The sequence below is a fragment of the Syzygium oleosum genome, unplaced genomic scaffold (genome assembly GCF_021117445.2).
Source record: "Syzygium oleosum isolate NSW1041296 unplaced genomic scaffold, Sole_v2.1 Sole_v2.01, whole genome shotgun sequence".
NCBI classification, from domain to species: Eukaryota; Viridiplantae; Streptophyta; class Magnoliopsida; order Myrtales; family Myrtaceae; genus Syzygium; species Syzygium oleosum.
In genome coordinates, this window is record NW_026607485.1 from 20397844 (window position 1) to 20419098 (window position 21255).

Here is a 21255-nt window from a genome sequence, read left to right on the forward strand (position 1 = left end):
TGGAAGGACTACATTGAATATTTTCATATGGTTCAGGGATTAAATTGAGCATCTATCAAAAGTTCAGGGATCACATTGAACAAATTAAAAGTTTAGAGACCACATTGAACATTATGCTAAAGTTCATGGACTAAATTGAACAAATTAAAATTTCTTTGATCAAATTTCACATTGGGCTAAAATTCAAGGACTGTTTGTATCATTTTCCCATTTTATTACTATTAGACATGAACGTGTACTTTATCATGTAATCCATTTGTGTTTAGTGTTGAATGTTTAATGCGTTAATAACTAGAGCTGCGCCATTGAAAGAAATGTCGGGACGGTATAGGGTATCTTGGAATCTATGAAAACGATGGTTCTAGGTTTTATGTTCTAAGAGCCCGTAGGAAAGGTTTCGTGTTTCAAAATTTCAAAACCCGTACCTATAAAGAAGTCCCAGAATAAGGTAAATACACTACTTACCCCGGAACCCGCACACCTCTTCGCAAGTGGATTTATTGGTGTTCACCATCCGAGTATCAACACGCTCAACGACTTGACACACACAGTTCCCGACATATAAATATGTAGGCAATGCTAGGTGCGTCGAGACTCATTACCAAAAGATATGGCCAATTTGGTTAGTATTGCCACATCGCTCACTAAGGATAAGAATGGGTGAACCTGGAAACAAATCAACCAAATAATGCAACATCAAAGGCCAGAGAAACAAATCCTTTGGTCACCCCAAAATCGCGGCGACATGATGCCTTAGAAATCTTCACTTTTGCGTTTTAACTCTTTCAGAGCGCCTTATAAACCAGAGAGACCGGACCAAATTAACTCGAGACAGACCACAACAAACATGGCGGCGGCGGTGACGGTGTCGACCACTTTGTCCCTCGTCCTCTTCCTTTCCCTCTAGTTGGCATCGATCATCGCCGAGACCAAAGTGCAGGGCGAGCCCGTTGTTCATGTGACGAGCGAATTACCTAGCAACATGGACGCGGTGCACATCCATTGCAACTCGGAGGACTTGGTAGTGATCGATTAGGCGCTGAGCGCGGGCCAGCACTGCAGTTGGACCACCGAGGAGAAGACGCTGTACAGCTGCTCAGCTGCGTGGACGGGGAAGATCGGGTCGTGGCCCGCCTTCTAGCCCAGCTGGGATGCGGGCCACAATAAGGTGCTTTGGTCGGTGAAAGAGGATGGCTTCTACCTTAGTTGGGATGGCAGTGGCCGAGTCAAAAAGGCTATTTGGAATACGGAGTGAAGTGAACTTTTGAGGGTGCCCTTTTTTGGGCTTTATATAGTCGAATAATTTAATTTCTCATGGAAAAGGAATCGAATAATGTTATCTTTTACGATGAACTTTCGAAATCATTTTCAATGTCTATTTTTTTCTAGACCTACTTAGAAGGCCTCCGTTAATTTATCATTGATACCATCAAATTACTGATATGACATGTTGTACGACTTTTGGAATTTTTGAAATTTTATTTAGAACTTTATGATTTTTTTTTGTTTTACTTTTCTTTTCTTTGCTAGGGGCGGCCACGACCCTCGCTTGTGGCCGATGAGGGTTGCATCTGGGTGAGGCTAGCGAGGGCCGTGACTCCTCGCCCAAATCCAGGCGAGGGCCGCGATGGCCTCGGGTCACGGTCCCTTTGACCACTAAAACGGTTCAGGCAATGGTGTAAAATCTAAAAATAACAAACATTTAAATTTTAAAAGGTAATAAATAAATTACATACAATTCTACTATGGATATTTGAATATTCTAATCGATTTTTAAGTGTTTTGTGTTAAGTGCCACAAAATCTAAGAATTAGTCAAAAGTAGAAAAGCGAGGGAATCAAAAAAAGCAAGAGCAATGGTGTGTATATTAAAATTAATTTGTTCTTTCACAAAAAAAAGACAAATTTGCAAATACATGGAATTGTAAATCAATCCTTTGCTATATTTGTTTCGTAAAAAAATGAACTATCTGAATAATATTTTAGCGAAATGATTGCCGACTCGACCCGGACAGGTGACCCGTTCGGGTCAACCCGCGCGAAGGTGCTTCCCTAATGGCGGGAAAATGAAATATCTCAGAACTGAAATTGAGAGAGAGAGAGAGAATGGAGGGAGGGAGCTCGAGAGCGGAGCTGCTATGCGCCGTCGAAGCCATCAGATCCTCCGACGTAAGCTCTCCCCGTCCCGAACTCCGTTCGTCGATCTCGTCCGATTGCTGTCTCGTTCGGTTTCGATGATGATTCGGCGAGTTCGAAGGTCTCGCGCGCCTTGTCGTGTCGCGTCGCGCGTCGCGAGCACGCCAGGGTTTACGATCGAGCGGTTTGAGTTCGGGAGCGGTTTCGAACACCGCTTCGATCGATCCGGAAGTTGTCCTTCATTAGCGATTCTCTCGAATTGTTGCCGGGGAACTGGAGGGAGAAATGGAATGCTTGAGCTTGATGAATCCCTTGGGGAGAGCTGCATGGGATTTTGTTTTTTTTGTAGCGGTTGGAAAACTGTTTTCTCGTGTGTGATTTCGTTTTTTGCCGATGCATTCGCAGGTCGTCGAGGCTCGGGTTCAGCTTATTACTGGGCTCGGTGAACTGGAACTGCGCGAGAGATCTGACATAGCTTTCGCTGTCGAAAGCCTAGTTGTATCCTCTTGAACCAAGTGTGTTTTTCTTTTACTTTTCTTTTCTTTTCGGTCGTTTTGCTTAATGATGTTGAGAGAATTAAGTGGATTTGGAATCGAATGCAATGTGAAGTAGCGGCTGTAATATCGAATCCTTCATTGTCTATGTTTAAAACTATCTGCGCATCACCGTTTGTCTTTTTATTCGAGCGAATTGATTGGTTGCAAGTTCCCGATGAATGGGTGCAGTGCTGTTCTTGAATTTTGCAAATTATGGGAGTCTGATATGATGTGTTATTTGGCACATTTTGGATGAGTGTCTCGGGGATGAATTTGAGATCCAGAGGAGCTCCCTCTCTGAATGCTGTTCCTCTGTGTCGGCAAGTCAAGTGCATTCTTCTAGTAAAATTTTAGTTTGGTATAAATAGCATGCTCCGCCTTTGTTCATTGCATTTTCCTGCTGCTTCTTTGCCTTTTGCTCTAGTTTTAATTCATGCTCAAGTAAAGCTTCCGGGTTGATCGGAGAAGTATGTGCACAATGGATTTTTGACATTTCTTTGTTAATTGCTCTAGCTGTGGCTCTCAAAATGTTCCTTTATAATTTTAACATTCCTTTGTTTGGGAGAGAAGGGAGGGAGAGAAAATGAGAGGTGGGTGTGGAAAATTTCAGAAAATTTAAATATTTTTTGAGGAGAGATTGGATGGAAAATGTGATTTTTCCTCACCCACCCCATATTTTCCTCCCCATCTTCCAAACAAAATCTTAAAGAATTTGCAGATGAATATTTTAACATTTATTTGGTCCTAATACGCGTGCTATTCCGAAGGACTAGTCAGTCTTTCAGTGCATCTGACTAATTCCTTTATACTATCTTAATGCCTTTTTTGCCTTCTTTAACTTGAGAAGTGCTTCGAACATGGAAGGACTGAAGGAATAAAGCATGTGCAAGCTGTTTTTTCTCTAATCATTATGACTAATTTGATCCACTGGAATTCTTTAAGAAAACAGATGGGAATATTTTCATGCTTGTCTTTGCGAAATCACGATTTTTACCTTGACAACAATCTGGACATTTTGGGAGGACTACACTTGTTTGGATGTTACCCAGTGCATATTACACAAAGCAATCGTACAGGTTGCTACAAAGTTCCTCAAGCCTACTTTATGTGGTGGCCTGACACCATTCCTTACTCTTGGGGCCCAGGTAGCTTTGTTTTCTTATGATGCTCCTAATACCAACTCCCACCTAGGAATGAAGAATGCCTTGCGTGCTGTTGCAAGTTAGCATGGTGTGAGTGAATGCACACGAGCAAACACTTCTTCGAAATTTTGTATAGTGAGTGGTGTTGTTAATTTCATGACAGGCAATTATTTGGTGTAAAAAGCATCTACAGATGACGATTATGTCAATGGAGGAATCACAGGAAGAAGAACATTGCAAGATGTTCTATGGGGTAACTTATCTCTTGTTGCTACTTGATTCTCTTTAGTATCTTCCTTACCAAAAATGCAATACTGCTAGGCGTAGAAGAGAGCTTTCTCTATTTTTGGGGGGTGAGGAGTGGGAAGTTTTTGGGGGATGGGTGATGGGGAGGGCTGGAGTTGGGGAATTGCAAGCAGAGAGGGGTAAGTGGAAATTGCGGCTGGCTCTTGTCTCGCCATTGCACTGAATTGTTTGGGACTGTGTTGGGAGCTTAGACAAAGTACAAGATGAAGCTAAAAGTTTGACTGAATTTATTTTTACTAGACTATCTTACTTCAGTTCCAATCTATCTTAAACTTATAGTAGGAAATCCCAGCTTGAATACACTGTGCATGGCTCTGGCAACTGAAACCTGTGCACGGAGGAAGAAAGGAAAATATTCTGCATTAATAATTCTCTGATTAGGTAAAGGACCTTAAATTAAATTGGGGAAAAATATGTATCATCTATTACTGTCAGATGCTATCATGTATCTTCTTCTTCTGGCCAAATGCTTTTCTCTATCTTTGACATTCTGAAACTCTCTAGTGCAGCTGCTTCTAGATGTACTTACTTTCTGCAGTGCAAGCTTTACTGCTTTGGTGCAGTATCCTTCGCTAACAGACAATACACTAATGAACGTTTTGGAGAGTTCATTATTGGAACAACTGAATTTAACAAAAGATTCATTGTTGGGGACTGAGGTACTTATTTACGGCATTAAGTATTGCCTTCCAATCATCTCTTTCATATTTTATTTCTATTCTTAATTCAACAACTGTAGATTAGATACTTCCGGGGCTCATTTCCAGAATCTCGGATAGGTTAAACTTTGAAAACATGGAATTCTTCTCTTTATTCTTTTCCTATGGAACAGGGGAAGCAGATGCCTTTATTTTGCCATTTTTGATAAAATAATTAAGTTCATGTTTGATGCAGAGAATCGAATCCGTTAGCTCAGAAATAGTGAAGGTTGCACATACAGTCATCAATTCGGTTGTAAAATTATGCGAAGATTATTGCCAATCTGGGAACCATTTGCGAGAAAGATCTAAGAAAGACCCGAGTACCATGGATACAGAAGGGGCTGGTGACATAAATTATGTTGCTAACATGGCAAAACATACAGTAGAAAAACTGTGTGAATTGGGAACTATTGCAGCTAGTGGTGGTGGAACTCTGGTCAGCATTCTGAATGTCACTTGGAAAGGTGTTGTCACACTTCTACAGATAGGAAAAGCAGCACTAGAAGTCAATTTTAATGTAGCAGATATTATTTTGACTCTTATTTCACTAGCCAATGAATCTCTGAGATGTGCAGCTGAGAATTGGTCTTTGCTGAAGGAATCTATTTCTCAAGCAGAAGCTAGACGGTCATTTGTTCCTGTAAAGTTTTACCTCGTTAATGCTGTGAAAATAGCCTCCCTGTATCCGTTACAATCATATGGTGTTCACAGGCAGTTAACACACTGTGCCCTGATGATTGCAAATATGAAAATTCAAATGTGCCATGAGGAGCACCTAAAAATTGCTAGTGAGGTATTGTCCGAACTTTTGGATCAAACATCCATGAATTTATTCAACTCCTTGCTGAATTCTGATGAAGTGAACCAGGAGATGAAGTTTGAAATTCTGGATTGTTTGTTCAGCGATGAGACCTATATCGATGAGAACTCAAATGCTGTTAATTGCACTAAGGCAGTGGATAAAATCTTCTCAGCGAACTCCAAGGTTATGTTTGGGACAAGACTACCTTCGCTTGGCCGGATTCTGTTACTTGCTGGTCTCTTGAGATCTTCTCGCGATATTGAAGGAGATGTACGACTTGGGATAACCAGAAAGCTTGGATGGCTTTTCGACATACTTGTCCATGAAGAAGTATATCCTTCCATCCTCTCAATGTTGATACCCCAACTATATGGTACTAAGAAGACCCCGGAGTTGGTCTGGGAGACAGTGTTTGCTTCTCTTATACATTCCCTCAAATCTTTCATGATTGTGGCCTACTCTAGTACGGCATGGGGAGAAGTGGAGGCTTTCTTGCTTGACAACTTCTTCCATCCTCACTTTCTTTGTTGGGAGATTATAATGGAGCTGTGGTGCTTTATGATGCGCTATGCTGAAACCGATGTGGTAAATGATGTTATTGATAAACTCTGCTCGTGTCTCAAATCTTTGGCTTCTGTCGAAGCTGTTTTTGTTGACGATTCTTCCCTGAGAAAAGTGGCCAGATCAATAAATATGCTGGTTTCTTGTGGTACAACATCTGTGGCAGACAGGGTTTATAACTTTGTTACTAGTGGTGGTGTATCTCTGTCTTCATCAGTCATGAATGTAGCCTTGCTTGCGGAAGGTTTTTCGCTAAATTTGCTTTCAGACAACTTGAGAGGAATCGCTAAACAAAGGATAATCAGTGATTATGATGAATTCATTGGAGGTTTTAGCGGCATGCTCCTCAACGCTTGCCCTTCTAGGCTGCTGGGGGCTCCACTCTTTGTGTTGTGTGCTTCTTTGCCATCTCTGTAAGTCCCTTTGCATTTTGGAAGAGAAGTTCCGATCAGAAGAAAAATAGGCATTAATTATATTGCCAATGTTTACTGAATAATAACTATCATAATAGGAAACTTTCTTATTGTTCGAAGCAGTTTGCAATAAATAATTGTAGCACAAAACCGTAGCATCCATTACATGCATTTGCAATTTTTTTTGGTCCCACGACTATTCACGGGTCTCTTCCCATAAAGGCCCATATGCCATTATTGCTTGGCCCATTTAACTCCTTCAATCACAAGGTTTCGCAGAGGAGCTATTATCCCCGAGCTATCTAAACCCAATGCGGCATCGGGAGTTATTTGTTAGCCAGGACTTCTTCTTATGGCTAGATCTAATCCCCTGGTTCCAGCAGACAGGAAAAAGAATTTCACGCCCTTCCTTGCCAGACCCTGAGATGTGGATCATCCAAGGGCAAGGAATGGATAATGAAATGAATGAGACTCATTCGTAGGAACAAAGAGAAGCAGATCTGTTCTGTATCCATTAAGTACCAATATGCAATGGGGGTTGATCCTTTTCTATCAGATAGGAAGGGCTGTTTCATTCTTCAATTCCTGACAAATCTGTTTGTCTATTTTCCTCTGCTGGGCTCAACGATAAATGTTTGCTTAGTATTACTTTATTTACTTTTTTGTTCAATAGAAGATTCTTTTCAGTTCATTTCATGAGGTTTTTCCCTTTTACAGTGAAACACAAATTTTGTCAATTTGTTTCCAGCACTGCATGATCGCTGAACTCTAACAACACCTGTTGACCTAGTGAATTCAGGTTAAGTAGCAATTGTTATTATCATTGAAATCTGAATCAACTTTTTACATTCTCTAGCCAGGTTGCCGAATCTGACGTTGACGAGAAGACAGTAAAGTTCCTAGCTGATATTCTGCAGAGCTGCACCCGTTCTCCAGAGAATGTGGCAAGTGACATTTGCCTTAAGCTTTTGGGTCAAACACTGGCGATAGTTTCTAACATGACACATCTATATGCATGTAATGGCATGGACGAAGTCATCATGAAGCTGCAAAACCTGTTTATCACAAGGCCATTGGCAGCTGATGCCAAGCTGTACCAGTGCAAAGTTGATTTGGCTCTTTTCATGGCAGGACTTGGTCATATAGAAATAGAAGAAAGAGATGAATGTCCAAAGAGCACTGCTATTTGGGAGCTGTATCATATGTTACTAAGAGAACAGCACTGGGCTCTCACACATTTGGCAATTAAAGCATTTGGACATTTTGCTGCAAGAACCTCCTGCAATCAGCTTTGGAGATTTGTGCCACAAAATGCTGCTCTATCATACGATTTATCGCAAGGAAATGAGGCAAATGAGGAAAGATTTATGTCTGAATTCAAGAAATTTCTCGAGAAAGAAGTTGCCCTTCTTAAAACTTTTCCCTGCACTGAGCAGCTTCAGATGCTGAGAAAAGAGGCTTTGATCCTTCAGGTCACAACTCAAAAGAGTCAAAATATTGACGTGGAAGCTATTAGGCATGAAAGAGCAGAATCGATTTGTGAAAATAGATCCAACAAGAAGAGGAAGGTTCCTGATGAGATCAGCAAGGGTGTTGAATTGCTGCAGAGTGGTTTGAAGGCCATTTCTGATGGTCTTTCCTTGTGGGAGAAGGCTGAGGCTTGCCCCTCAGAACTTCATGATAAGTTTTTAGTTAATTTTTCTTGCCTCGAGGATGTGATTACTCACTTAGCTGGCCTTGCTCGTATGGATTAATGTTGTGGATTAATACTGCCTGCTAGAAATACTTCATAAACAGACTAACGCAAGGTCTCGTTCTCCTTCACTGTTTACATAGAAAAGATCATACTCGTATAATTCAGCGTTAGACCAGTTCAGTCCTCTGTTCAGTAACGAAATTGACTACTCAATTGCTCACTTTGAAAAAAAAAGAAACCAATGTTTCAAAGAGACATGCTGGGACGGGGCAGTAATATTTCTGGTCCATGTTCCGCAAATTTCACTTAGGTACATCGTTTTAATTTGATTTGGCTGGGAGTGTGCCAACCATGGAGATGTTTTTTTGAGTGACTTTCTACAGTTGGCATCTTGTGGGTACAATGGCACAAGATTCTCTCCTGTCTATCAGCATATGTGATCCTGTGTTGGAGTCTTGGAGACAGAAGAAGAGAAGTCATCCACTCCATCAGGAAACCAGAAGGCATTTCCTGGTAAGTATATTTACTGGGATTATATGGAGGCATTGCTTGTGGCATTGTATATGTCGTGTGAAATTTTTACAGTGAGTGGCGTTTCATGGTAGGTCTACTCTACAATTGTGGCTTGTTCTGGTGTGCCCCTTAACTTGTGGTGGGGTGCCCTTTACTTTGTCCGTGTATCACCTTTTATAGACAGACAACATATTAGTAGCTCTTCCTTTTGTTTACATTGAGAAAACTGTAAAAGCACAATTCAAATTTCAAAGCTAAAATCAAATTTAAAATGCTAATGTCTTTAATGGCTGAGTATGTAAAGTAAAACTCCGTCAAATCTCCTTTTATTTTACCATCAAACTATATTGAATGGAACATAGGATAATCAGTCTTCGAAGTTTGAAGTTGAGCACCTTGACCCCCAACTCTTTAGCTCATTAGTATCTTTTCTAAAATCTTGAGCTTGATTTCAATCAAATTATTGTCTTGCCTGTCGTACCCGACGTCATTCATAGGGGATTTAAGGTACTTGAAGATTAACATCTTCGTCAATGACGTGTGAGAATTCACCAACCAATGTCTTAAACCTGTTTGGTTCCTGCGTATTCTCATAAATGTTCTATTTAATTTACATCGAGAATGAAAATGGCTTTGAAAATATGTTTGACAACAAATAGTTTCCAAGTGAAATCAAGGAAAAATGTCTCCAAAAATGATTTAAAATTGAGCAAATCTTATTTGTATTTCAGTGCTTCATTTCAAACGAGAACATGGACAGGTTAAATATCAAAAGAATAGCCTCTATTTTAACTTGATGTCGATAGAAGCATATCTTCACAACTTCTCGTTCCTGAAAAATCTTCATGAACAGTTTTAAACATGTTTTGACGGAAATGCGAAATGAAAACAATAAAGTGTTAGTGGAAAGGAGTGAAAACCAAAACAGCTCTCTGAAACCGGACTCAGATGTTCTTCTTGATGTCAAATTTTTCGAACTCTATTTGCTTAGCATATGTGAAACGTGGAGAAGAACACATGAAACACAAGACACTGTTGATGCTATGGCTGTTGTTTCACTCAAATTAAGCCTCATGGTTTATTCCATGGTTCATCGTTTGGACGCAAAATTGATGGTTGTGTGATTATCATGTTTAATTGTTAAGTACTGTTTAGCAAGTGGTAGTTTTAAGCAAAAAAATTTCGGATCCTGTGAAACAGCACACGAAATCTAATTCCTCATTTTATCCTAATCCTTGTCAAGTTCTGATTTTAGATATTAGCCACTCGAGTTCTGATTTTGATGTTAGTCATCTGACTTATTTTCTTAAATGTGTACATCTCACTAAACAAGTTTGATTTTATAAGATCTGGTAAAGAAGCATAGAAAACCCTTAGGAGTGAAACAATGTTGCGAATGTTAAGAGCATTCAGCATTTTATACCTATGACCAAATATCTTTATGTTTGTCATCATGTACTACACTTGAACCAAATTTGACTTAAATCGAGCTTAAGGATAAAAGAAATGAACTTGAGAAACTTTGATATCGAGTTCAAGTAATTTTACTTTATTCTCTTGGTGTCATGTTTTGAATTGTGTTTTACTGATTTGTTGTCATTGATAAATGAGATGTACTCTACTCTGTTATTTACTTTGTATGTCGAATATGTCAGTAGTTATTAGGTATATAAAAATTTTCTTGTTCACATAGATTTTTTATTTAAAAAAAGCACGGTAACCCAAAATTTATGGACTCACAGTCCATTCTGGGTTAAAAAGAGACAAGGTGGTTTTGAGTTCAAAATGTGAGAAACTGGTATCCACAGGGAGATACCCAACCCATCCTATGCCATGCAAACTCCTTATCCACGTTAGTTTTATAAATTTATCAAAATGAGAACCTGAATTTCTAGGTCTAGCATTTAATTTATTTTAGGAAACTACACGCAAGGCTGTAACAATTAATTCAAGCTAAAAATTACAACTTTCACAAAGGGCGAGGGCAAGAAAGAAGTACATTTAAGGTGCCAAATAGCCTCATTAACTGAGATCCCTTTGGTGTTCATGCTATTACCAACTCAGATTCTTAAAAAGCCCACTGACTTGCCAATGCTGTTGAAGAACTCTCTCTTTTGCAAGACACACATTAGGCGAAGATTCTGCCTCACATCCATACACAGTTAGATCCTTCAGGGAATTCAAATCCTCTATTCCATGAATGCTGTGAATCTTCTCACATTTGGATACATTCAAAACTTTCAGCTTCTTCAAGTTTGATAGGTTTGGCAATCTTTGCAAGGAAATGCAATGTTGAATCCACAACTCTTCCAAGCATTCTAATTCTTCCAGACCTCGAATCTCAAACATGTTTGTGCAATGAAGTAGCCTCAACTCCCTCAATTTCGGCAAGTTTGACAGATCAGGCATTCTCTGGAGGAACTCACAGGTCGAAACCTTCAGTGTGGATATATTTTGCAATTGTTCGAGCCCATCGAGATTTTCTATTTTGCACCTTTGTATATCCAAATGTTTGAGTGATACTAGGCCCCGAAGTCCTTCAATCTCTGTCACCTGTGTCTCGGCAAGAGCAAATATTAACAAGTTTTCCAAATTTGAAACTCTCGGTAATGCTTTTATTGAAACACAATTTCGGATGGATAACTCTGTCAAACTAGTGGGAAGCATTGGCAGGGATTTGAGGTTTACACAGGACAGGAGCTCGAGTTTCTTGAGACCTGAAAGTGAGCCTAAAGATGGAGGCAGAGAGACGATATTTGAAAGGGACAATTTTAAGTGCTCCAATCTGGATAAGTTCCCAATCCAACTGGGGCCGGGAGTTTGTAGAAGGTGAGATGGGTCTCTAGAGGAACTCAAATCCAAGTCCAAGTCTCTTAAGTTGATGAGGTTCGAGAGATCAGGAATAGTGCTTGTTGATCGTGATTCGATTTGTAGACTGGTTAGGCTTGCTGGAAGTTTTGGTATTCTCGTTATGGCAGTTCTTGATAATCTCAAGATTCTCAAAGAGGGAAGGCACACAAAATTACTAGGAATTTCCTCTAAGCTCTCACTCTTTAAGGCATGTAGTTCCTCGAGTTTCTTTGCCATTCCTATAGCATCAGGTAACTTTCTTATGCAACTTCCATCAATTCTCAGCACTTTCAAATTCTTCAGATTACCTATCGAATCAGGTAATTCAGTAATTCCTGTGCTTGATAAATCCAGCTCAACCAGTGATTGCAAATACCCCACTGATTCTGGTAGTCTCTCCACCCACTCTAGTTGGTTTGAAGACAAATCTTCGCGCTCCGCTTCCACTCCTGTCAAATCTCTAGACTGAGTCATTCCTGTGCCTGCAGTAAACTTTCAGAGGTTAATATATGCCTAGTAAACAATCAGAACATGTTTATCTTAATCCCGTAGCTGTTTTTCTTCGTCATATAAAACTCTAAAATTTGTGTTTCATTCTAATACGTACTTGGGTATGTGGAATTAGTTGACAGTTGACGGAGAGCCCACTTTGATGTGTACTCTCTCGGGTTGATCTTGTGATGCATTTGTGAGACCGTTGATACTCTTGAATTCCAATGGGTAGCTTTTAAAGTATCTAGCTTCTCCGTACTTTGTGACATAGGATCATCTTTCTGAGAAGGTACATTCCTGATGAACTCTTCAAGATCCTCCTGGAAACTTAGGTTATGCCAGGAGTTGTGTTTCAAACAATAACATCCTTGGATATTCAAATGAGTGAGGCACTTCAAGTGAATAATTGATGGATCAATATGAAACAAACGCAAACACCCTTGGAGAATCAATCTTTGCAGGCTTCCATAAGCTGATAAGTCTGGAGTTTTGGTCAACTTGTTGCAGTGGGAAAGATTCAGAACTTTCAGTTTCTTAGCCATCTGGATAGAAATTTTATTAAAATGGATGAAGGCAGAGAGATGCAGAAACATAACAAAAATATTCTACTCCTGAACTTAAGTTACCTCAATCTGCTTCCAGCCTTTCCATTTGTGTGTTATTTTGCTCCATGACAGGTCAAGAACCACTAGATTTGTAGGATGAAAATTAGTAGCTACAAAATCTGGTGGACAATTTTTCCAAGAAAGCCATCTTAGGTTTGAGAAATGATGCTCAAAGTCTCCAACAAAGTTTGCGCTATGCATTTGGAGGAATCTTAGATGTGAGAGGCTTGAAAATTCTTCACAAGTAAAGTTCTGGTTCTTTAAGGCAGTATCAGAACCGTGAGTATAATAGTTCAAAACAAGTGCTTCAACAGCTTCTGTCCCCTGTGGACATGGAGCATGTCTCGTGATCAAAAGAAATCATGGTTAAGGAAGGATTACAAGTAGCTTTTTCAGCAATCAGAATTGGTGATAAAGTTAAAATTTTACCTTCTTACTTTTCAGCACATCTAGTGCTTCCTTGTCAATCCACAACCTACTACGCCTTCCAGGATCTTTGCGATTCTCACGGCGAACAATCTCCCTACCAAGGTCTCTAAGTTGATCGTGCATGGATAGCTCATCATTGTCTCCAATTTTAACTAAAGACATTAGGAGAAGGACTTCTATACCATACTCTGGATAAAATTTACAGTCATCCCACATATAAAAAGCATTTGCTCTGTTCCTTTTGTTAAAGAAACATGCAATATCGAGAAATATTTGTTTTTGTTCATCATCCAATGCTTCGTAACTTATCATCAGTTTCTTCTCAACTTCCTTATGTGGGACATCTTTCAACCTTTCCAAAGTACCTTCCCATACTGCCTTGCTTTTGCCACACAAGAAGGAACCTATGACCTCAATTGCCAAAGGAAGCCCTCCAGCGGTGAGGGCTACCTCTTTTGACAAAGTCATGTAGTCTTCTGGAGGAGAGGTTGTTCTGAAGGCGTGTCTACTGAATAGTTGCAAGGCTTGTGCGCGGTTTAATTCGGCGACTTCATAAATCCAGTCACCTTCGTAGTGATCTGGAACTTCAGGGTAACCTTCCTTTCTAGTGCTAAAGATGCTCCTGTCTCTCGTCGTAACTAGAATCCTACTTCCTGAACCAAACCAATCATGTTTTCCTGCTAGTGCCTTGAGTTGATCCCTGTGGTCAACATCGTCGAGAAGAATGAGAACTCTCTTATTCTGAAACCTTTCTCTGATCATGTTGATCCCTTCGTCAACGTTAAGAGGTCCTATGAATTTATAACCGAGGATGTCAACTGTTAGTTGTTTCTGTAAAGTTGGAAGACCATGGGCTTTCGCTGTTTCTCGGACATCAGCGATGAAACTGCAACTTTCGAAATGAGAAGAAAGGCGGTTGTAGACAACCTTGGCTAGAGTCGTCTTGCCGATCCCTCCCATTCCGCATATTCCAACCATACGTACACCCTCTGAACCAACCTCTAGCAACCTCGTTACTTGTTCAACGGGATCATCAATTCCCACTATATGGTCACTCACATTTAGATAATTGATCTTCAATTCAATCAAAACCTTCTGAACAATCGACTTAATGAGTTCTCCATGTCTGCAACAAACATGAAATTTGTAACAGAAGGATAAGTAAGAAAGGGAGATTATCTATTCAGTTACTGAAACACATGAAGGTACTTGAGTTCCATCATTTGTCCCTGTAATTTTGCTCAAACATGCTGTGTTGAGTTGTGTCAAAGTACAGCCCCGAACCACTCTTACCAGATCTTGATATAAATCCATCACTCTGTATGATTTCTTGTTATGATGGTGGATAAAATTACAGTTGCAAGAGGCTACTAACTATGGGGTTTAGTCGTTAAAAATGCTGTAATCGACAGCTTTGATTTAACATTGGCTAAAGGTAAGGTTGAATTTCCAGAATCATCAGTTGTATAATGCAGTGACACAAAATTATAAAAACTCGCTGGCCTGTCAATAAGAAAAATGCTAAACAAGTGTCGATAAGGAATTACCCTCTAGATTTTACTTCCCATGCTTTCAATTTAGATACTTCCATAAGAGCCTCCCTCCATTCCAGGACTGTTCTAGAGCCATACTTTTTCTCGTGTTGGCGGAGAGCTCTCTTGTATGTACTAGTCTTGAGCTTAACATCGGAGGGTTCCACGTCATAAAAGATGGGAAATATCTGTCGTTGAGGCAACGATCTCTTGCTTTTCACCATCTGTGCAAGCTCGCTCAGGCACCACTCACTATTAGCATAGTTCTTGGACAAAACGGGTATGTAGATTCTCGAGTTCTGGATCACTTGATGAAGCTCATCACCAATATGTTTTCCGACTCTGAGCTCTTCTGCATCTCTGAAGGTGCGAATCCCGGAATGAACCAGGTCCTGGTAGAGGCAATCGGTGAAGCTATTGCGAGTATCGGGTCCTCTAAAACTCAAGAACACCTCGTAATCGATCCCTTGCCTCAGTGCAGCCGGTGGTGAGTCGTCCGTAGCAGCGCGCGACTCATCCAGATCGTGCTCTGCGCTTGTTTTCTTCCTCTTGAACAACACGCCCCACAGAAAAGCAAATGCTAGGACTGTGACTGTGACTGCTGCAAGAACGATGAAATGCGCCGGATCATTTGATTTCTTACCTACATGCTCTTCCATTGTTGCGCTTCTGCTGCGTCGGATCTTCCGAAGAAGCACTAACAGGAGAAAATCCACCAATGTGATTGCTTTGCAGGCGAAGAGGAGGAAACCAGATGAAACCGAAACGTTGTTGCGGAACATGGCAAACAATATATGAGATGTCCACAAGTTTGGCTTGGTCATCGCTTGACTCTTTCATGAAGTCAATGTTCAATGTCTACAACAGGCTGTGTGACGTGTGTGGACAGCCTTTATGTGCTTAGCAAGTACTCAATAATTTCTAATCTCACGACGGACCAACAGATTAGTCGGGTACTTTAAGAGATTCTGACGTCCAACTTTCTCGGGTACTCAAAACACCCAAACTTTTTTTGCTCAGTAAATATTCAATACTTACTATCGCCACCATAAACTGCATACTCAAATCCTAATTGACGCCCGAAATTGCTTCAACCTTGTTTTGCTCAAGCCATTAGACTTCTCATTCGTGCACATGCACCCTGCCTCAGGTAACAGCAGATGCAAATGTAGTCGTGCCGGAGTATATTTGATGCGACGTAAGCATCTAAGCATTCCGTTCTTATGGATGTACTTGGACCAGTCCCGAAACGAAATTGAGTCCCTTGCGCGTAACGAAATGATCAAACCCGACCGTGCTTATTACTATGTTACGACTGGTTTTGTTCGTCACACCGGTCATGAAATCTAAGCATCTAATCATTCCGTTCTTATGGATGTACTTGGATCACTCTCGAAACGAAATTGAGTCCCTTGCGCGTAACGAATTGATCAAACCCGACCGTGTTTATTACTATGTCACGACTGGTTCCGTTCGTCACACCGGTCGTGAAATCGGAGTCTCCATGTTACTTGATCTTGAACGAGCTATGCATCTTGACCTGGCCCAACCCTGCATCGACATCGACTGGTATATGCCTAAGCAAACGAGGTACGATACGGAGGGATCTCACGTGCGCCAGAAGAAAGGTCAAATGTCTTGCAAGTAAAAAACAAAACAGGGGTCGAAAATTTCGTCCTTTGTTTTTTGACATGTGAAGGGACAAAGGGTGACATCCATTTGGGAATCTTTGGTAGGACAAGCACTTCAATCCGAGTTTCCCAAAGCGTCTAGCAAGTCTTGGTCTTTTGTTTTCAGGACGATTGAATCTTTCAACATCTGATAGTGAACGGGCATACATGGTATGGTGTTTCCACTTTTTTTAATTGAAGTCTTCGCATATGGTCTTCTGTTTTTAGTAGGTTAGAAATCTCGTACTAGAACTTGTCTTTCCGTATAAAGAATTTTGTTTCATCCACTGTCGGCGTTTACATAATTACCAAGCATCATTTGAATCACCTGTATTCATCTTATGATGAGTTAACTCTAATGGTGCACAAGCACAGCTATCACGGTCTTCTATTCCTACCAATAGGCTTAGTATTTCTAGGCCTTAATCTTGACATTATGCATGCAATACCATCCTGAACTAGCCAAAGCTAACTTAGGACGTGAGGGAATTTTGCTGGGATAATTACCAAAAAAGACTTTAAACCTATTTGTACAAATGCAAATTCAGTATTAAACCTTTCAATTTGGTTAATTTAGTCATAAACATTTTAAAAATTTGCCAATGTAGTCATTCTAGTCAATTTTGGTCAACAAACACCAACGTGGATGTCCACCATTCTAAGTGGTATGATCAACGCCGACATAAATAATTTTTTGCATTTATTTTTACTCTTTTTGAATTCTTTATAAATTTTTTGAATCTATTTTTTTTCTTTTCCTTTTCTTTTTTCCCTCTTCCTTCGCCGGTCACCATGCCGGTAACCAACCACAGGCTGGTTTGGGCGAGGGCCCTCGTGCCCTCACCGATCACTAGCGAGGGCGTCGGGCCCTTGCCCAGATCCAGGCGAGGGCCGAAACCCTTGTCTGTTGGCTGGCGAGGGAGCGGCAGCCCTCACCTGGATCTGGGCGAGGCCGTTGGCCCTCGCCTATGGCCGATGAGGGCACAGGGGCCCTCGCCCAGATCCAAGCGAGGATCGCCGGGCCTCACCTGTGGCCGGCGATGGTCGGTCGGTAACCTCGCCGGCCAATTGGTTCTGGGAAAAGGAAAAAAAAAAAGATAAAAAAAAATTTAAATCTGAAAAAATTATTAAAAAATTATAAAATTTGTCGACGTCGGCGCCGGCGGTCTTACGTGACACCGCCAACGTTCACGTCAGTAATTTCCAGCCTAAATTGGTCAGATGGACTGAATTAGTATCAATGTGAAAAAGGTTTAGGACTAAATTGGTCCAATTAAAATGTTTAAGACTTAATTGGTACCAATACGATAGGTTTATGACTTTTTTGGTACTTTTCTCCCTTTTAATGGAATGACATAAATAGAGATCTAGCATTCATGGTCACTACATAAAACACAATCCCCGAGTGACAACTCTATTAATTGCAGTGTAAAACCTTGGTCTCGTATCTTCTCCATCACCAGCAAGGTGGGGAAAAAAGAACGAGGAAGAGAATGAGAACACCTAAGACAATTCTTCTCCTACTACTGGCACTGACCCTTTTCAAGATTCAAATGGCGACCGCCTTCCATGTCTATGTCATAAACAACTTGGGAGACGACACAAATCTGACCACGCATTGCCGATCGGACAGAGACCGATTTGGGCACTCGGGTCTTGGAATTCGGAGCGGCTTTCGATTGGGAATTCTAGATCACGATCGGGCATGTGGCCGAGTACTGGTGCGACATGAGCTGGGCCAGCTCCCATGGAGACTTTCAGGTGTTCTACGAGCCGAGGGATGCTTTAAGGTGCGGCGACCAGAAGTGCTATTGGCGCATCGACAGGGACGGATTGTATCTCTACATCAAAAGCGATGATGATTATGAGTTGCAATTTCGCTGGCCTTAGTTGGATATGTTGAGTTGGTCACTCAACATGAATAAAGGGGAGCGATAATTTTTTGGTCCAGCTGTTCTGCTTTTGATGGAAAGACACTGTTTTTCATTCCTCTTTTCCTATTGATCAATTATTGTTGTGCTAGATTGCACCACCGGGGTAAGGATAAGATTGATTCCTCTTTTGATGTTAAAAAGCACGACATCAAAAGAAGAGAAGAGACACTTCCGATTCTTGAAGGAATAGGACGAAAAAGATGAGTTTGTTTGTTTGAAGGAAACTTGTTTTCTGTCTTTCCCATGTTTGGGTGACAGAAAGCTAATCGGTTTATGAAAAACATTTTTTAGGAAGTTTAAATTTGGGAAAAATTTCTTCCCTTCTGGCTAAAATTAGCCGAATATTATTAAAAAATGTCCACGTCAGTGCCGGCCGTGCCACGTAGGAAGTCAGCGATTTCGAGGTAAAATTGACCGGATGGACTTAATTAGCAAAACGTAAAAAGGTTTAGGACTAAATTGACACAAATGCAATAGGTTTAAGACTTTTTCGGTAATTATCCCATTTTTATCGATTTTAATTTTTCAAAAATAAGCTTCACATGAGTTCGTTTCACCTACTGGTAAAACTATAGTAAGTGTTGGCAAGTATCAAAAGGCTAATGATAAACAAAAATGACTGGTAACTTTTTTCCAAGTAAAATGTTAATAACTTATCAATACTATTAGGAAATCAACAACTCCTTTCATACGTTGCAAATTGGCAATTTTTTTACTGACTTACCAACTTTTATTTGCATGAATTACCAAAGTCTTTGAATTCACCAACCCTCGCATGAAATTATCATTCTAAATTAAAGTGATTACCAACTTTTGTAGTATTAAGTTATTAACTAGTTTCCAATTACCACATCTTGTTTGAGTTATCTACCAATGTTTAATTATTTTTCTAAATTAGCAACTCTTTTATGACGTTACCATTTTTTTTATTTGTCTTGATTAGCAACCTTTTAAATTTGCTAATTCTTTTCTTAAGCCCAACATGAAAAAGCGGGTATGTATTTTTTAAAGGCAAACAAAGTACATCGAAAGACAAGACAAAGAAAACCAAAAAAGAAGGAAATCCTTGAACACCTAGTCAACCAGCCGAAATAGTTTACCAGCATTCATACATTAGACTTGGCAAGGAAAATCAATCAACCCGTGTATCACGGTTATGACCAAGTAAAAGCGATGTAATCGATTCCTAATTGCACCAACCGTTGCCTTTTCTTTTCTTGAAAAACAAGTACCATTTCAATCCAACACCAAGTTGGAGACGCCGAACCTAGACGCACACCGTCGAAAGGCAAAACCGTAACTACAGATGGAAATCTAGGCATGTGCTTATCACTGATGATGCGGTGTGATTCGGTGATCGATCGCCGATCATTTCGCTTGGATGCAGTCACAAATCCGTTATTGAAGGACGAGCATGTGATTATCTTTGTCAACTATGCTATGATGATATGCTTTGATTTCTGGTTTATGGTTTGTTTTGAAGCTCTGTGGGCTTGCTTTGTTATTATGACTTTTGAGATTTTCTATCTCACGAATGAAAATTTGTTTTGATCAAAAAGAAAATCCAACACCAAAGTTATATCCACCAACACAAAGCAAACAATTTAGACGCATGCTATCATGATTTATTGCCATGCTTGCCACAATCTATAGGAAAATACCTCGAAATATTTTTTTTTATGAAAAAGGGCTAAAGCCGTATACAATTTTTTTCTTCTTTTGAAATGCCTCGGAGTATTGGACCAATCATCAACCAATATAATATGCAAAAAAATATATATACTTTAATGGTTATGTCCCCCGCTGAACTCGCAGTTATCCACCAGTTTCGGACCTATACGAAACGTGCCCCTACAATCGCCTCAATTTTCGGTACCATGTTCTTGCTTTCTCTTCGCATATATAAACCGAATCGATTGAAACCCAAGCAAAACCAACGATGACTTCTCTTCGCATTGCTCTCCTCTTAGTATTGGTAACAACGAAGAGCGCAAGCGCGAGGAAACTCTCAGGAAACGTCGACGAAGCGACGGTCGACGAGCCAGTTGTTAGTGTGGTGAGCGCGCTGCCGAACGGCACGCGAGCCATGCAGATCCGTTGCAAGCCCGAGGGCTCGGCCGCGGTGATCGACCAGGCACTGAGCGCGGGGCGGGGATGTAGTTGGACGGCCAGGGAGAAGGCACTGTACCGGTGCGAGGCGGTGTGGACGAGGATGTTCGCGGCGTGGCACGCGTTCCAGCCCCGCCGCGACGCGGGGCGCGGCCGGGTGGTTTGGCTGGTCAGGGAGGAAGGGTTCTTCCTCGGGGTGAATGGGACCGGTTGGATCAGGAAGGCCGTGTGGGAATCCGAGTGAAGGAATTTTGAGTGAGTTGTAGTGCTTCTCTATTGATGTCAACCGTCCCTATATGATGGTTATTGTCACTAAATTACTGAAGGAAATCCACTCTTGAGAAGTTCTCAAGAGTACAGTGTTTTATCCTCCGTGAGTTTGAAATCCTCTATTTTTGGACTATGGGATTTGCCGAAAATCGATAAGAAAATTGAATTTTTCATTTTAGGGAAAGGGTTTATTGTGGTTTTCGAGGGCGCGCCGGACCCAGGTCGCACGCAACCCGAGTGGCCTGAGCCATGCCGGAAGGCCCGTTTCACTCGAGATATTTATCAAACACTTGGACCCAGCCCACTAGGCCTAATTTCACTTGTCACAAAGCTTGCCTCCAAAATGCCCTCATTTCCACACTTAATCACAAATAAATTGCTGTAGTCCACAACTTTACAAGCACTACAACTGCCCTAGCCTGAAGTTTTCATTTGTGGACTCGAATTGGGGTTTAGAGATGTCGCCAGTTTCAGGAGCCCAAGTCTTCAATTCACAAAGAAAAGAAGAAAAAACCCAATAGATTAGGCCTTGTCAGGTCCAGCCTATTACTCAATCGTT

At 40.8% G+C, this 21255-nt stretch overlaps 2 protein-coding genes across 3 annotated transcripts; one reads left to right on the forward strand and one right to left on the reverse strand.

Annotated features, from left to right (window-relative positions):
* Positions 1-2095: 2095 nt before the first annotated feature.
* On the forward strand, positions 2096-8462 carry LOC115688408 (uncharacterized). Of its 2 annotated transcripts, none has more exons than XM_030614217.2 (7): positions 2096-2168; positions 2541-2633; positions 3682-3816; positions 3977-4066; positions 4629-4778; positions 5014-6596; positions 7453-8462. In XM_030614217.2, exons 1-7 carry the CDS (start codon positions 2106-2108, stop codon positions 8348-8350), a joined length of 3012 nt encoding a protein of 1003 aa, XP_030470077.1. In that variant the 5' UTR covers positions 2096-2105; the 3' UTR covers positions 8351-8462. The 2 variants fall into 2 exon arrangements, with proteins under 2 accessions (XP_030470077.1, XP_056165705.1); XM_056309730.1 differs by having other exon boundaries at positions 3694-3816.
* Positions 8463-8666: 204 nt separating this feature from the next.
* LOC130137740 (disease resistance protein L6-like) lies at positions 8667-15724 on the reverse strand. Its single transcript, XM_056309721.1, has 6 exons — positions 14729-15724; positions 13182-14307; positions 12774-13076; positions 12263-12689; positions 10805-12137; positions 8667-8976 (listed from the first exon to the last, which is right to left on the reverse strand). The coding sequence occupies exons 1-5, from the start codon at positions 15535-15537 to the stop codon at positions 10858-10860; spliced, it is 3945 nt and encodes a 1314-aa protein (XP_056165696.1). The 5' UTR covers positions 15538-15724; the 3' UTR covers positions 8667-8976; positions 10805-10857.
* Between the last annotated feature and the right edge of the window lie 5531 nt (positions 15725-21255).

Coding starts and splice junctions, on each gene's coding strand:
- LOC130137740 (XM_056309721.1), bottom strand. CDS start 15,537: ATGACCAAGCCAAACTTGTGGACATCTCATATATTGTTTGCCATGTTC. Junction 13,077..13,181: donor ATGTGCTGAAAAGTAAGAAG/GTAAAATTTTAA, acceptor CCATGTCCACAG/GGGACAGAAGCTGTTGAAGC. Junction 12,690..12,773: donor AAGGCTGGAAGCAGATTGAG/GTAACTTAAGTT, acceptor ATTTCTATCCAG/ATGGCTAAGAAACTGAAAGT.
- LOC115688408 (XM_030614217.2), top strand. CDS start 2,106: ATGGAGGGAGGGAGCTCGAGAGCGGAGCTGCTATGCGCCGTCGAAGCC. Junction 2,169..2,540: donor AAGCCATCAGATCCTCCGAC/GTAAGCTCTCCC, acceptor ATGCATTCGCAG/GTCGTCGAGGCTCGGGTTCA. Junction 2,634..3,681: donor TCGCTGTCGAAAGCCTAGTT/GTATCCTCTTGA, acceptor ACAACAATCTGG/ACATTTTGGGAGGACTACAC.